The 18,021-nt window shown below is 35.2% G+C and overlaps 1 protein-coding gene across 1 annotated transcript in view; it reads right to left on the bottom strand.

The window, feature by feature from the left end:
* VTA1 (vesicle trafficking 1) overlaps positions 1-18,021 on the bottom strand; it is a 65,366-nt gene that overhangs the window by 15,847 nt on the left and 31,498 nt on the right. The window contains exons 5-6 of the mRNA XM_029223930.1: positions 9,673-9,781; positions 4,111-4,284 (exon numbers count right to left, since the gene is read on the bottom strand). Of these exons, the coding sequence (XP_029079763.1) occupies positions 4,111-4,284; positions 9,673-9,781 (283 nt within the window). The remainder of the gene's footprint in view (positions 1-4,110; positions 4,285-9,672; positions 9,782-18,021) is intronic.

The raw sequence follows: 18,021 nt of genomic DNA, 5'->3' as shown, positions 1-18,021 counted from the left end.
CGAAAAAATACCTAGAAATGAATGACAAAGAAAACACAACCACCCAAAACCTATGGGATGCAGCAAAAGCAGTTCTCGGAGAGAAGTCAACAGAAATACAATCCTACCTCAAAACAAGAAAAATCTCAAATAAACAACCTAACCTTACAACTAAAGCAATTAGAGAAAGAAGGACAAAAAAAACCCCAAAGTTAGCAGAAGGAAAGAAATCATAAAGATCAGATCAGAAATAAATAAAAAAGAAAAGAAGAAAACGATAGCAAAGATCAATAAAATAAAAGCTGGTTCTTTGAGAAGATAAACAAAATTGATAAAACATTAGCCAGACTAATCAAGAAAAAAAGCGAGAAGCCTCAAATCAATAGAATTAGAAATGAAAAAGGAGAAGTAACAACTGAAACTGCAGAAATACAGAGGATCATGAGAGATTACTACAAGCAATTATATGCCAATAAAATGGACAACCTGGAAGAAATAGACAAATTCTTAGAAAAGCACAACCTTCCAAGACTGAACCAGGAAGAGACAGAAAATATAAACAGACCAATCACAAGCACTGAAATTGAAACTGTGATGAAAAATCTTCCAACCAACAAAAGCCCAGGACCAGATGGCTTCACAGGCAAATTCTATCAAACATTTAGAGAAGGGCTAACACCTATGCTTCTCAAACTCTTCCAAAATACAGCAGAGAGATGAACGCTCCCAAACTCATTCTATGAGGCCACCATCACCCTGATACCAAAACCAGACAAAGATGTCACAAAATAAATTACAGACCAACATCACTGATGAACATAGATGCAAAAATGGAAATAAAAACAAAACTAAACAAATGGGACCTAATGAAATTTAAAAGCTTTTGTACAGCAAAGGAAACCATAAACAAGACAAAGACAACCCTCACAATGGGAGAAATATTTGCACACAAAGCAAATGACAAAGGATTAATCTCCAAAATATACACACAGCTCATGCAGCTCAATATCAAAAAAACAATCAACCCGATCCAAAAATGGGCAGAAGACCTAAAGAGACATTTATCCAAAGAAGATATACAGATTGCCAACAAACACATGAAAGAATGCTGAACATCACTATCATTAGAGTAATGCAAATCAAAACTACAATGAGGTATCACCTCACACCAGTCAGAATGGCCATCATCAAAAATTCTACAAACAATAAATGCTGAAGAGTTGTGGAGAAAAAGGAACCCTCTTGCACTGTTGGTGGGAATGTAAATTGATAAAGCCACTATGGAGAACAGTATGGAGGTTCCTTAAAAAACTAAAAATAGAACTACCATACAACCCAGCAATCCCACTTCTGGGTACATACCCCGAGAAAACGATAATTCAAAATGAGTCATGTACCACAATGTTCACTGCAGCACTATTTACTATAGCCAGGACATGGAAGCAACCTAAGTGTCCATCGACAGATGAATGGATAAAGAAAACGTGGCACATACATACAATGGACTATTACTCAGCCATAAAAAGAAACGAAATTGAGTTATTTGTAGTGAGGTGGATGGACACTGAGTCTGTCATACAGAGTGAAGTGAGAAAGAGAAAAACAAATACTGTATGTTAATACATATATATGGAATCTAAGAAAAAAATAATGGTTCTGATGAACCTAGGGGCAGGAAAGTAATAAAGATGTGGACGTAGAGAACGAACCTGAGGACACAGGGAGGGGGAAGGGTAAGCTGGGACGAAGTGAGAGAGCAGCACTGACATATATACGCTACCAAATGTAAAATAGATAGCTAGTGGGAAGCAGCCGCATATCACAGGGAGATCAGCTTGGTGCTTTGTGACCACCTAGAGGGGTGGGATAGGGAGGGTGTGAGGGAGACGCAAGAGGGAGGGGATATGGGGATGTATATATATATACATATAGCTGATTCACTTTGTTATAAAGCAGAAACTAACACAACACTGTAAAGCAATTATACTCCAATAAAGATGTCAAAAAAAAAAAAAGATAACCAACAAGGACCTACTGTATAGCAAAGGAAACTCTACTCAATATTCTGTAATATGGGCTTCCCTGGTGGCACACTGGTTGAGAATCTGCCTGCAAATGCAGGGGACACGGGTTCGAGCCCTGGTCTGGGAGGATCCCACATGCCACGGAGCAACTAGGCCCGTGAGCCACAACTACTGAGCCTGCGCATCTGGAGCCTGTGCTCCGCAACAAGAGAGGCTGTGATAAGTGAGAGGCCCGTGCACCGCGATGAAGAGTGGCCCCCACTTGCCACAACTAGAGAAAGCCCTCACACAGAAACGAAGACCCAACACAACCCAAAATAAATAAATAAACTCCTACCCCCAACATCTTAAAAAAAAAAAAATTCTGTAATAAAATATATGGGAAAAGAAAAAGGAAAAAAAAAAGGAAAAGGAAGCTAATTTGCTGAACACTGATTTTGTGTTAGGCATAGTAGTCAACTTTCATACTTCTTCCCCTTTAATAATTGAAACAACTATGAGAAGTATGATTAATTTCATTTTCAAAGAGAGAATAACCTCAGTCGGGAACTGAGTAACAGTTGAGTTTGTGGTTTAGCAAGGAGTAGAAACTAATTACTAATACTATGTGACTCCCAAGTGTATTTTATTCTCACTTCACGCTTCTGTAAAGATGCTTGTGTTGGAGGGTCTTGGTCAGTTTTTAAACTTACTACCAATAGTATAACTTGAGCAGTATTTATCAAAGGCAAATACATCTAAATATGTAGCTGGTTTTGCTTACTTCATTCTACCCTGGAAATACTGAATATTCCCAAAAGATAATAAAATATTTAAAACAGTGTTCCATGAAATTTTACTTACAAAACTAATGGGAATTGGTTTATTAATTCTATCACATAGACCTTAAAGCAATGAAAAGTCACGCAGGGTAAAATATACAGAATGATGATACTAAAGAGATGAGTGTTAAAATTATCATGTTCATCAATATGCTTACAAAAATGTTTGCATTATTTGTAGATGATATGAAGTTGAAAGCTTTAAAATAGGAGGAAAGAAACTAATCGTAATTGCTGCTACAAGGGTCAAAACAGAAAACTCTTAAATGTTGTTCAACTCATGCAAAACAACCTAAATGGTTTGGGTAAACTGAGGCTGAAAATTTGAAAGTCAATGAAGTAATGGTGAATAACCACAATAGTAGAAATCAAGGCGCAAAGGCAACTTTTATTCTATTAATTAAATATTTTGAAATATATAGGTTACTACCATAGATTACCCTTATGCTGAGATAAAAGTTTAAAAACAATTTTTGGAAAAAAAATTAATGAAATTTAAGATTTATTTAAACTATGGTTTTAAATGCCCCTCTATTTGGAAGTAAGGGTTATACTCTGTCAACAATACAAGTAAACAAGAGTATTTGCAACTTTCAAAAGTTTATATTATGACATTGACTTATTCCTGGAGACTAGTTTTGTCAGATCTTTTTTCTATGAAAACACAGACATATAGTACTAATTTATTCAAAGATAGCAGGTATCACTTCTGTGGTTTATTTTTAGACACGTTTGTAATATTAAAAAACCAAACCACCAAACCCCAAACCCCCTCCTTTCACTTGTCTGTGAATCCACGGCTATTGAGATTCTGTGCTCAAAGCTTGCTCCTTCATCAATAATACCCATGTTGAGGGAGGAGGCAGGGTCCTAAGGGAATAAGTCAAGAAAAATGAATCTTGCGATCACAGTGGGAACCTGACAGACACATCCTATAATAAGCCCCACTCACCTCAGTGCTATTCTTGAACAGTGAAGGGGAAAGAAAGGGAGGGGAAGAAAAAGAAAACAGCCACACACACGAAAAGCACAGGAACTTTACTTATTAATAAAACATAAGGTCAATAGTAACCAATTGCACATAAATATATTTTGTCATTTCTTAAAAAATTAAAATACAACTAATATTAAAACTTCAACGAAAAGGATGTAATTTTTTGGTGGGTTCAAGTGGAACTTAAAGATCTTATCATGCTTTAGGACCATCATTATGAGGCACAAATATGAGAAGCGCAGTTGTTATTTATGAAAGGAGAGTTCGAATTCGTTAAGCTTCAATTTCCTACCTGTGCTATGAGGCACTTCTGCTGGGGTATTAGCTGGAGCGTGGGCACCGGGAGGAATCTGTATTCCAGTATAGCTGCTTGATGGCATGTTGCTTGGGTCATACGTTGAAGATGACGGCTGAGGTGGCTGACTGGGCAGAGAGGCTGTTCCAGCATCTTCATTTTCCTCAACATCTATTATATAATATACATGCAATGTTAAATGAGGTCCACACAGTCCCTGATTCATGGGGTTTTTGTACGATGGTGCAAAAGTGATAGGAACTCAATAGAAACCATACTTTGAATTTTGATCTTTTCCCAGGCTAGCGATATGCAGTATAGTACTCTCCGTGATGCTGGGCAGCTGCAGCCACAGCTCCCAGTCAGCCACGCAACCACAAGGGTAAAAAACCGATACACTTACAACCATTTTATTTTTCACTTTCAGTACACTATTCAGTAAATTACATGAGATATTCAACACTTTATTATAAAATAGGCTTTGTGTTAGATGACTTTGCCCAACTGTGGGCTACTGTAAGTGTTCTGAGCACTTTTAAGGTAGGCTGGGCTAAGCTATGATGTTCAGTAGGGTAGGTGTATTAAATGTATTTTCAAATTATATTTCCAGTTTATGATGGGTTATCAGAATATAACCCCATTGTAAGTTGAGGAAGATCTGTATTTTGAAATAGAAATGCCAAATATTCTTATTTTGCTATACGGACATGACAGACATTTGAATGTAATTCTATTTAATGCAATTGATAAGCAGCTTCTCTTAAAATAATTGTTTTAATTTTTTTCCTTTTCTTAAAACACTTAGTTGTGCCTGGCAGTATGATCAACATTTCTTTAAATTAATACTTTCCAACTCTGTTAAATCTTTGCATATATTGTATTTTTCTTAAAAATAAATTTTCTTTAAACCCATTCTTTAAATTTATGAAAAATGGAGGACATTTTTGGCAAAACATGTCACATTTATGCTCTCCATAAGAACTCTACTTTCTGACAGCTGCCTTTTACTCAATATTTATTGTTTACTAGCTATTAAATGATTAGCTGTGTGTTGTTCAACAAATTAATCAACAAAAACAAAGGAATAAAATTTCACATTGAGCTGTCTATGTAGAAAGGAGTAATAAGAGAGCCACTTTGTTGTTCCATATCCAAGTGGATATGGAAACTTAGAGTTTGAATGTTAACAGATATTCCTTCAGTTGAGCCTAAATTTTTTCTAGAACACTTTTTTGTACCAATCATATGGCTTCCTTAAGTATTTTCTGACAATACGGTGACATAGTACTGTTTTCAAAAATTAGGTATACTTTTTTTTCTTACTCTAAATTAACTAACGTATAGTATCTATTATTTTTTACTAGCTTTACTAGAATTAAATTCCAGAATGACAGAAAATTAGACTTTTATTAAACATAATCCCTTTTACACCTAGAATATCTTATAAAATTTAAAAACACAAGAGAATATAATGCTACATTGAGAAAAAGAAAAATCAGTTTTAAAGAAGAGTTTTTGCATACATATTCAGATTTAATAACATCCTCTTTTAGAGCCGTAAGCCATTTCTGAGCAGACACTGTTAGATGTTATGACATTAACACCTAATGACACCAGGGTATTTTTTAAATTAACAGGTTGAAAAGTATACAATGAAAATATTCTCCTTTATATCTAAAAGGATTATTAGTATTCTATAGCTAACAATTTTCTACTACCCAGAAGCTCTATAAAAACTGAATGAAAATAATGAATAAAAATTACAAGCTCAATTTAAGCCAATTTTGGGAAAGCAAAATAAAAATTACATAGATTTAATAATCTATAGTATTATAGAGGGCTTAAAACAACCATTTCAGCACAAAAGAGATCAAGATAAGAATCAACACTTTCAAGAGAAAAAGGTTAAAAAGTTTCAGATTAGAGAAAGTCACTGATGCTGAAAGAGTGCCTGAAAAACAAAATTGATCATTTATTGGTATTTCAGTGTATCTAGAATGATACCTCAGAAATACTACTGAAAAGTAAAATGATATGTTTAGAAAAACAAAGATTTTTTTCATGGTGTATTTTCATACATAAGCATATATAAGCAGTGAAGTATCTTTCAAATCAAATGTTTGAGAGTAATTATGAATATTACATGTATTTTTACATTTACTACACATATGTGTATGTACCTTATATGTAATAAGATAACAGAAGTGTCTCTGCTTCAGACTCCAATTTAATATGATTACTAAAGGTGAAAAAAGGTTGGTTCCACCTTTGGTTTTAATTCTTAAGCAATCCATTCCCCCTGGGTGATCCAGCATTTTACTTTGGCTTCACTTCTTCCTTTCAAACTGACAACTCCAAAATTCTACTTTCAGCCTTGACCTTTCTTCTGAAATCTTGGGTAGAATATCTAATCGCTATTGAACTTCTTCAAGTAGTAATCACATTAGCATCTCAATGCCTTCCCTTGACTTTTCCCACCAACCTGCTCATCTTGTATTAGCCATTTCTTTGAATGGAATCACCATGCCTCTGAGCACAAAAGCCCAAAACAGGAATCATTTTCTGTTTTCTCCCTCTTGTCTCATATTAAACTGTTCCTTGATCCTATTGATTACACTTCCTTAACTATACTTCCTTCTCTTTATTCCCCCCCGGCCAATAACTTATCCAGATTTTCATTATTTATAATTTGGATTACTGCTCCTGGATTCACATTACAACCTGCAGAATTATCTTTCTCCAATTCACTCTCAAAAACATTTTTCTTCTTTTTTTTCCTTTCTTTCAGTTCTTACAGTTGGCCAGTTCTCAATCCGCCTCCCTGCCTTTGAAGATGCTATTCTCTTCAGTTGTAGCATCCCTCCCTTTTTTCTTTACCTGACTTAATTAGTTCAATTTATCTTTTAAGACTCAGCTCAGGCACCACTTCTTACCAACATGTACTATAACTACTTATTAACCTATAGCTCCCCATGAGAATGTAAGCTCTTACAGTACAGGACCATGTCTTATCCAACCCTAGTACCCAGGTGACGCCAACAAAATGACTTTAAAAAAGAAAAAAAAAGTTTCTTAAAAAATGAATGAAAAAAATGTATAAGATTTAAAAAATGCAAGCACAAGGGTATGTCCTAGGAAATGGGAGGTCATTACAAATTTGGGGCTCTATACCATGGCTAAAGCACAGAAGTGTTTCTCATAATGTTGGTACTATGTTCTCAAGGGAAGACTAGATTTATGTTAAGTTGATTGGTTGATTGGGACATTTTCCTGGAAGGCTCAATGGGGAAAATATATACGTATTAAGTCTTGTTATCTGGTTGAGGAAAAAATGCATCCACTTAAATGTAGAATAAGAGCATAGACGTTAGAATGATAAAGATTTGGGTTCAAATCCTAGGTTCCATTAACTAGTCATTAGAGCTTGAATAGGGATGCCCAGCTACCAACAGAATTATATGGGGACTAAATTAGATAATATATGTAAAATGTCTATCACAGTGCCTAACACCTAGCATGTGCTCTATAAATTATAAATATTATCATAAATTATGAAAATACTCACTTTATTATATATTTTATAAGAAACTATAAATACATACATAAAATAGCTCTGCAGAAATTCACATGAAGGAAGACTTTTACAGAAAGGCAGGATTCAGACAGGTAAAGAAAGATGAACATTTTAGGAGGGAGAAATGGTTTTAATTAAAGAAAGAGACAAAGGTACTTTCTTGCCGTTAACTTCTATGGATGTAATAAAGGGTTTATATAGGTGTTATGGACTGAACTGTCCCCCCAAAATTCGTATGATGAAGCCGTAACCCCCAATGTGACGGTATATGGAGACAGGGTTTTTAGAGGTAACTACAGGTTAAGTGAGGTCATAAGGGAGGAGCCCTAATCCAACAGGAATGATCTGCGCCTCTCCCCCTCCTTTGCCCCCTCTCCTTGACACTCCACCATATGAGAACAGAAGGAAGGTGGTCCTCTGAAAGCCAGGAAGTAGATTTTCACCAGAAACCAAACTCTGCTGGACCTTGATCTTGGATTTTCCAGCCTCCAGAACTGTGAGAAAATAAATGCCTTTTGTTTAAGCCACCCCGTCTATGGTATTTTGCTATGGCAGCCCTAGTGGACAAAGACAACAGGAGACAGGAGTAGGAAATAAAACTGGTCAGTGCCAGATCATGGTGAGTCTTGCTTGGTAGGCTAAGGATCTTAGATCTTTTCTTTTGGAAAACTGGAAGTGACTAATGGTTTTGTAAACAGTAGAACTAACATAAAACATGCCTGACTGTGGTCAGTATTAAAGCAGCGAAGGAAGTATGTAAAACATTCCAAAATATTAAATGAAAAAGTGAGAAATAAGGTTGTAGCAATACACTTGAAAAAATCCAATTTCACCGCCATGCTGTAAATAACTCCAAAACTTAACCATGTCTTAGAATAGTTAACTTTAAACACTTAATAACAACTTAATATTACAGTATTCATGCTATAGTGTTCGTAAAAAGAACAAAGGACTTTGAGTAATAATTCAACTTCTGGTTCTCCTTCTCTGTGGTTCCATGACATTAGGCAGGCCAAAACCCAGAACCTCAATTTCCTCTTCTGTAAAACAGAAATAACACCAACTATCTCTTGGAGATTTTTGAGGGTATGAGATACATGAAAATGATCTGCAAGCTTTAAGGCATTATATGAATGCAAGGCATTTATTATATGACTGCAAGAAGCATTCTATGTGAAAAAGGCTACCTCAAGATTAAACAAGGATATATCATGAAGTGTCCTTCAGGAACAGATAGCAAAAAATTCACTTGAAATGATGCATAAAAGCTTGCTACTCTAGGAGAAGAGCTGCAAAAATAGTTTACACATAGTATTTATAGGTAGAACTGTAGTGTTGCTTTTTTACTGAGTGGCATTATAAAATTCTAAATAGTCCTCCAAATGAATGAATAAATAAACCAACCAACCAGATGTAGAACAGTGTGTGTATTACCAATTGTGTGAAAAAAGTGAGAGTATATATTCCTATTTACTAGTAATTAATAAAAAATAATCTCTGTAAAAATACACAAAACACTAAAAACATTATTTACTTATTTGGGTTTCAGTAGAATCTGGGAAGATAAAGGGTATGGTGGAAAGGAGAATTTCACTTCATATTTCTTATATACTGTATAAATTTTTAACCATGTGAAAGTATTACCTGCCCCTCTCTCCCCAAAAAACCCACCTCAGGTATATACAAAATAAATTCAGTGTTCTTTGTGGTTTGGAAACATTTTATAGATTAAAAAAGGATTGCCTGTCCCACGTAGGAAAGAAATCTGATTAGAGGCCAGAGACAGATATTAGAGCAGTTGACACAGACAGATATTAGAACAGTTTGGCCTTAATTTTTCACTTGTCCCTAAGTTTATAATTTTACACCTGATTTCGGACCTGATGAAGGAAACAAAATTGTATCACTCCTTCTAAAAACTCTGAATAATAATATATTGAGCAATTATGATTCTACTAAATCATTTTACTTAGATAAATACATACCATTATCTTCTTCAATCCCAACAGGTCCTGCTTGAGGAGTCTCTCCATTCTTTAAACAATTGTGAATATATGTTGCCTTCCACCTTGCATACTTTCTGTGTTTCACATTCTAAAAGAAATATTTTTATGTCAATGTTAGACTGCAGTAAAAAAGTCAAATAAAAATATACATTATGATGACCATCATACTTCTGTGATAAAACCTATTTTTGCACGGTACAGCTCTGATATATTCTGGCAATCTCCCCACTTTATCATGGGATTCTACCAACTGCCTAGGGCTTGACAGACTTCATGAAAAGCCATCTTCCTCAAGACACATAATTAGTTCTCTTTTGTGGTTTTGTGTTTCAGAAAAGGTCTATAATGGAATTATAGGAGTGTCCTTTCAGCAAAACTGGCAACTTTTATGCACAGGACAGAAATAGGCTAAATTGAATTTAAAATTAAACGTAAAATAACAACATACTAAACGATTTTCACTAAAGAGGGAAAAATTAACCTGTACAAATATATGAAAACAAACAAAAAAATAAGATGCTATAGTGGTTACAGCAAACACATGAACATTAGACTGACAGCTACGCAAACTTGACCTTTTAACTTATGTTATTTACCAGCTCTAAAACTCAGTTACCTCGGTTCTAAAAAGGGGAAAATAATACATCACTGGGTTGCTGTAAAGAGAAATGGAAAATCAGTGAAGAACCTGCTAGTTGCCTCTTCTTCTTACCTGGCTTAAAATTTATGCTACATGAAATAAGACAAAAATTTGCTTTAAAAATACAAGAGTAAAATCTGTTCGAATTTCGGATGGACTACTGATTTTCAGTTTATATTTTCATTTGACCTTTATTATAATCATGGACCAGTGGCACTGCTCACACCTGGGAGCTTGTTAGAAATGCAGACTCTTCTAGCTTACCCCAGACTTCCTGAACCACAATCTGCACTGCATCAAGGCCCCCCAGGTGATCTGTACGCACATTAAAGTTGGAGAGAACACATGACTTTATTATGTTGAAAACAACTGTAATTTGCCTTTTGTAAAGATCCACTAAGTCATCAATAACTACAAGTACTGCATACAGTCCAGATACTTAGTTGAGTATTCTGTAATGTGAGATTCTCTACATACTACTATAGATAAGTAGTACAACATACAGAAACCTAAAGAAAAGTAACCCTTCAAATTACTGAATTTGTATATTTAACTTCTCTTCTCTTATAAAACAATCCTCTCATATATTCCATTTTTAAAAAAGTTCCATACGTTGATTTTCATTTTCTTCCAGGTACAATTATATTTTGCTCCACTTCCCCTTACCTGGTCCTTACCACAACCTTGAAATTTAGGCAGGTCATGTTTTACTCACACTAAGGCTCTGAGACATTAAAAGATTGACTCAATGTAAATACAGATTAATCTGGCATTCAAGGCCTTCTACATTGTGGACATGGCTTCAGTCTCATTTCCTACTGCCCTCAAACCAGCTGGGATTCTGCCTCACCTGCAGTCTTTCTCATGCTATTCTCCCTGTCTCATACGGTTTCCTCTTCTGCCAAAAATCTCCTCTTCTCTTAGGTTCAGTTCAAATGTTTATTCCCGTATGAGCTACCCTGACTCCCAGCAAGTCAACAGCTATTTATCATTTACTCAAGTCAGGCACCATGCTAAGTGCTAGAGGTAATGGGATGAACAAGTTAGGCATGAGCTTTGGAGTCCAATGTGAAAGCCAGGCAATAACTTCCATCACTAAATGTGACACCTGTATTATCTGAAGTCCATAATATTTTCTTCATCTTTTTCTCTTAGGATTCTATAATTCCAACATTATAGAGATGAGGAAGTGGCATTACAAAAGTAAAATGACTTATCCCATGTCACACTAGTAGTCAACCCAGCCATTCAATTTAGGGCTGTTCTGGTAAGCTACAACTGGCAAACTGCAATTTGCAATTTAGACAGGAATATATACAATAAGGGAAAGTGTGCTTTTTAAAATTATTTTTTTAACACCTTTATTGGAGTATAATTGCTTTACAGTGGTGTGTTAGTTTCTGCTGTATAACAAAGGGAATCAGATATACGTATACATACATCCCCATATCCCCTCCCTCTTGCGTCTCCCTCCCACCCTCCCTATCCCACCCCTCTAGGCGGTCGCAAAGCAATGAGCTGATCTCCCTGTGCTATGCGGCTGCTTCCCACTAGCTATCTATTTTATGTTTGGTAGTGTATATATGTTGATGCCACTCTCTCACTTTGTCCCAGCTTACCCTTCCCCCTCCCCGTGTCCTCAAGTCCATTCTCTACATCTGTGTCTTTATTCCTGTCCTGCCCCTAGGTTCTTCAGAACCAGAAAATGGGCTTTTAAATGTTACTTTAAATATAAAGAGAATCATTTTGAAAGTAAATGAATAAATTGCTTAGGAAAGTTTAAGTTACCTTCTTTTGGAGTCTTTTAAAAATGAGACAGACTTTCTTTGGTCTGAAATAATTTAACATCGTCTAAAGCCTTAATTGGGTAAGTCGTATTGTAATGACTTTAGAAGGTTCCTTCATTCCTAATTTCATAGTATGAACAGTGTAGAGACATTTAAACCACGTTGGGTTCCTTCATTAGTATGTGAAGTTTAAAAAACATTACTCTAACCTGAAATGGGTTCATTTTAATAAATAACATTTAAAAAAATTTCCCCAAAGCAGATAAATCAACACAACAGTTTGATTTTTATTCCACACTATTTCCAAGACATCGCTAGAAACTGGTGCTTAAATTCTGAGCAGATTTTGGCAGTTGTAACTCAAAACTAATTCACCTTTTCATTGTTTTCTTTAAAACAAAGGATGCTAAATATTAAACAATATTTGAAGAGGAGAATTTCAAGATGTCAATATTTTTGAAATTTTTTAACTTATTTTGGCTGATTAGACATCCTTTCTGGGAAACAGGAATTACAAAAAGAACTTTTACTTTTGTCCCTGGCCTCTATGTTCCTGTTTTGTAACTGGATTGATGAGAGTCACTGACAACTGCAAATTTTAGCCACTGAGTCAGCAGTTAAATAAGAATTTTCATTTAATTTTTAAATCATTTGCACTTGCTACACTGAAGAATGACTGGCCAGCAAACACCAATCATACATTAAAACAGGGGTTCTCAAACCTGGTGCATGTAAGAATCATATTAGGGTGTAATAAAAAAATAAATTCCTGGGACTTCCCTGGTGATCCAGTGGTTAAGACTTCACCTTCCAATGCAGGGGGTGTGGGTTTGATCCCTGGCTGGGAAGCTAAGATCCCACATGCCTCACGGCCAAAAAACCAAAACATAAAACAGAAGCAATATTGTAACAAATTCAATAAAGACTTTAAAAAAATGGTCCACATGAAAAAAAAAAATTCCTGGCCCAAATTATAGAAAACCCGATATAAATCATTCTCCATTAGCATACCAAAAAGCCACCTTGAAAGAGAATGCTTTATTTTTTATAACATCTTTATTGGAGTATAATTGCTTTACAATGGTGTGTTAGAAAATGCTTTATATTAGCTGTCTCCAATTCTTCCTCTTGAACCCATCCTAGTCAAGTTTTTATCCCTAGCATGCACTGCAACTGCTTTTGTCAAGGTTAAGGATTACTTCTCTTGCTAAATCCAAAGTTTAGATGTCATCTTACTTGTCCCCATTAACGTGGAAAGTTGAGTACTCCCTCCTCCTCGCAACCCCCTTTTCACTTGCTTTCCTGGTCTTCTGGTTTTGCCTCACTGGGTGTTCCTTTTCAGACCTTCATAGTGATTCTTTCTCATCTCCAGGGTGGGGAGTGCCACAGACTTCAGTTCTTAGACTTCTTTTCTTGTTTTCCACACTTTACCTTGACGACCTCTTCCAGTCTAATGGCTTTAAATACTGTGCGGTCAACTCCCAAATTCATATTCTCTGCTCAGACCTCTCTTCTGAACTTCAAGATGTATACATTCAACTCAGCATTTCACTTGTACATCTGATAGCTCAAAACATCCAAAGTTCAAAACCGATTTCAGATCTTCCCGCTACTCAATTCGTTCCTCCACGTCAATAAATGTCTTGTAGTTGTTCAAGCCCCAACCTTTGAAGTCATTTTTGAGCCCTCTATTTCTCTCATATTCTACCAATGAATCTTAAATTCTGTCAGTTCTACATTCAAAATGTATCCAGTTTCTCACCATGTCTTCTATTGCAATTTCTGGTCTGAGCCACCACTGCCCTCACTTTGATTATTAATAATATACTAACGGTGCCCCTATTTCCACCGTTGTCCATTATAATGCAAGTAATAACACTTTAAAGATAGCAGTCAAATCCTGTCAACTCTATTTGAACTCCCCTTCCCCACCATCACCTGCCAGCACTTTCCTCACTCTAGATTCAGCCACGTTGTATTCCTTGCTGTATCTTGAACTTTAACAGGTACCTGTGCTGTTCACAGATCTTTGCACTTTCTCTTGTCTCTTCCTGGAACATCTGAATGATTCATTCCCTTACTTCTTCAGGGCTTTGCTAAAATGTTGCCTTCTTAGTGAGACATTCCCCAAATACTTTATTTAAATTGACCTTCCTATCCCTACCATGGGATCCCTACCATAATACTTACCATATGACATACTATACATTTTATGTGTTTATTTGCTTATTGTCTGTCTTCTCCAGAGGAATGTGATAACCACAAGGGCAGGGATTTAATCCACTGCTGTATTACTACTGCCTAGAACAGTGTTTGGCATGTAGTAAACATTAACAAATATTTGGTGAATGAATGAATGGACAGTAGATTCTGGAATCCATTTTTTTTTTTTTAAATCAAGTACCACAAACGATTCTGCAGCTGGCTGTCCTAGAACGGCACTAAGAAAAATACTGAACTGGAGTGAAACACTTCTTGCTAACAAATAAATGTGAACATTAAACTTCAGTACACAGTTTCACTTAAGCTTGCAGGGAGGGGTCAGTGGATAGGGTGAAGGGTGTCCTTGAAACCCCCTGCATTATATGAAAAAAAAGCAATACACATATGCATGGGAGAGAAGCCACAGCTTTCATAACATTTCAAAGTAGTTAGTGACACAAAAGAAAATAAGAATCTCTAAGCTGGTGGTAACATCACAGATAACACATTTATACTCTTAGGCCCTCAATTCTCCCAAGTATATTACACAAACAAGGGCTCTATATAACTCCCAGGAACACTGGACACAGCACAATGAGAAACACTTTAAAAATACATATTCAACAAACTTACTATCATGATTCAAATATTAAAGTGTTATCACAAATAATATGTATTTCCTGGAGACTTACTCAAAATTTTTATACCTTTATATTTTTCAAAGCAACTAGAATTTTATAAAACAAATTTTAAAAATGAGAGTAAAACTGTACCAAAAAATCTTAATATAATACACAAATACTTAAATTTACTCTATTTTTATAATATTTGAAAGGTACACTCCAATTAGCTGAAAGATATCCAAAGAAGGTATGAACATTAACTATTTAAAACTTAATCCACCAGGGCAAGAAAAGAAGCCAATGCTATCTTCTGGGGGAGAAAAAAAAAAAAAAAATATATATATATATAGTTTTGTGAAGGAACTTTATATAATTTCATCAAGCTTGGAGAAAAGTTTTAAAACTAGTACACGATATCTTTCACTCAGATCACCCAATTGCTTACATTTTGTATTATCAATCTACTCATATATGCATGGACTTACTATGCACATATTAATATGCAAAATGTTTACTGCATTTTTTTCTGTACCAATTAAGAGTAAGTTGGAAGTCACTCTGCCTCCTTACCCTTTCATTAATCATTTTCTAAGATCAAGGACAATCTCACACACAATGGTTATTAAAATCAGGAAATTTAACACTTACACAAGAATGCTGTTTGATCCACAGTCCCAATAAATTCTGTCAATTGGCCCAATGATGTCTTTGGTAGTTCCTCCCCTGGGTCTACTTAACTTAAAAAGCATACATTATTTAGTTGTCATTATCTTTTTAGCCCTTAATCTGGAACAGCCTTTGTTAGTGTTTCTTGACCTTGACATTTCAGTTTGGATTTGTCTGATGTTTCCTCATAATTAGGTTCAGATTATGCATTTTCCACAGGATTTGCACGGAAGTGATATTTGCCTTTCTCACTTCATCTTATTAGGAGCCACATAATATCAGCTGGTCCCAATATTGAATGTGTTAGGTTTGACGACTTGGTTAAAGTGGTGTCAGACAGGTTTTTCCATTACTGGCTTACTATTTTCCCCTTTAAAATTAATAAGCAATCAGAGGGGAGACATTTAGAGACTAATGTAAATATCCTGCTCGTCACCAAATTTTCTACCCACTAGTTTTAAATCCCATTAATGATTTCTAACTTCATTGTCATTTCTCTATTTATTAGTTAGAACGCTACTGTAAGGAGCTTTCTCCGTCCTTCCATTAATTATTCATTCATTTATTTATTCCATTGTATGTTTCAGTAGGGACGAATGAATTCTTATTTTATTCAATGCATTACCTATTAATATCATTCATATTTCGATAGTCAAATTGTCTCTGATGCCGACAGTGGGAACCCTTTCAAGTTGGCTTCTGGATCCTTCTGACATGTTCCTGTGATTATGTGAACCATTTCTTTACTTTCTGGCACAGTAAGAAGATCCAGCTTCATTTAGTACTTTCCCTTACCCAGCCCTAGATTCAGTCCTTTCTATAAGAGTCCTGGTTCCTTTTATAGATGAAGGGTATTTAGAACCCAAAATCAGGCACTAGAGGTGCTCACTGTTATTGATGCATCATTGCTTCTAGGTTCTTTCAGTACAGAGATATAGGAACTATGTTTTATGTGCATGTGTACACACACCTGTGTATATATGCTGTATATACAAATACATGCATATACTGTATATGCACACATTTATAGTATACATACATACTGTTTATAGAAATATATCTATTTTGCCTTATTTGTATATTTAAAAGCATGAGTTAATATGGACATCTCCAACGCCAATCCAACAATATAATACAATATAGTCTTCTCCCACCCGCCACTGTAACTTCTTTCCCCAGAAGTAAGAAATCTGGCTTCCTCAATATATTTACTCATTTGCACAATCCTCGAATATAGAGTAAGCAGTTTTAGAATTGCCAATTCAATATCATCAAGAAAAAACAAACCTACAAACAACAGTTCAATATTTAACTGTTTTTGCAGTAAAACTGTTATACCTTGAGATGTATAAATCTTAAGTGTATAGTTTGAGTTTTGACAAAAAGATCTACCTGTGTAAAACATACTCCTATCAAAATACAACATTTCTAGTTCCCCAGGAAGCTCCTTTATATCCCTTTCCGGATCAATTTCCCCTTTCCATACACCAAAAAACTCCTAATTTTCTTCACTAGAATCAAGTTGTCTATTGTAGTACTTTATATGAAGGGAATCATACAGTGTGTATTCTTTTGGGCCTTTTTTTGCTCAACATAATGTCTACAAAATTGATCCATGTTTTAGGGTATATCAGTAGCCTCTTTTTATACCTTAGTAACAGCACAATTTATTTATCAGTTCCTCTGCTGGTGGACATCTAGGTTGTTTACACAGCTTCGGGATATCATGAATAAAGTTCCTATGAACACTCCTGAACAAGTCTTTTCTGGACATATGTTTTCATTTCTCTTGGATAAACACCAAGGAATTGCTGGGTAAAAAGGTAGATGTATGTTTAACTATATAAAAATCTGCCAAATCGCTTCCCAAACTGGTTATGACATCTAACAGTTTCACCAAGCGATGTACGAAAGCTCTTGTTTTCACACATTCTAGCCAGTATCTGATGTGGCAGCCTTTATTCATTTTAGATAATTTTACTGCTTTTAAACTATTTATCCTACCATGACTGAGAGGGGGGTGTTAACATCTCCAACCACTATTATGATTTTTTTCCTGTATTTTCTTTTATTTTTATCACGTTTTGTTTCATAAAGTTTAAAACTGCTATTAGGTACACAGACATTTATAACTGTGGTACCTTCTTAATGAACTGTAATATCTTCTTGATAACAAAATGTCCCATTTTACCTCTGGTAAAACATCATCTTAAAGTTCACTTTATCTAATATTAATATGGCCACCTCATATTTTGCTAACTTAGTATTTGCGTTGAATATTTTTTCATCCTTTCAGTTTCAAAATATCTGTGTCTCTGTATTTAAAGGATGTCTCTTATAAATAGTATACAGTTAGGACTTGCTTTCTACTTTTAAATTGGAGTGTTACTCCATTTACATTTATAGTATG

The sequence above is a fragment of the Monodon monoceros genome, unplaced genomic scaffold, assembly GCF_005190385.1.
Source record: "Monodon monoceros isolate NGI ecotype Baffin Bay Population unplaced genomic scaffold, NGI_Narwhal_1 Super_Scaffold_15, whole genome shotgun sequence".
In the NCBI taxonomy this organism is placed as follows: domain Eukaryota; kingdom Metazoa; phylum Chordata; class Mammalia; order Artiodactyla; family Monodontidae; genus Monodon; species Monodon monoceros.
The sequence above is the reverse complement of the archived record's forward strand: the minus strand, read 5'-3'. Positions and strand labels throughout refer to the sequence as shown.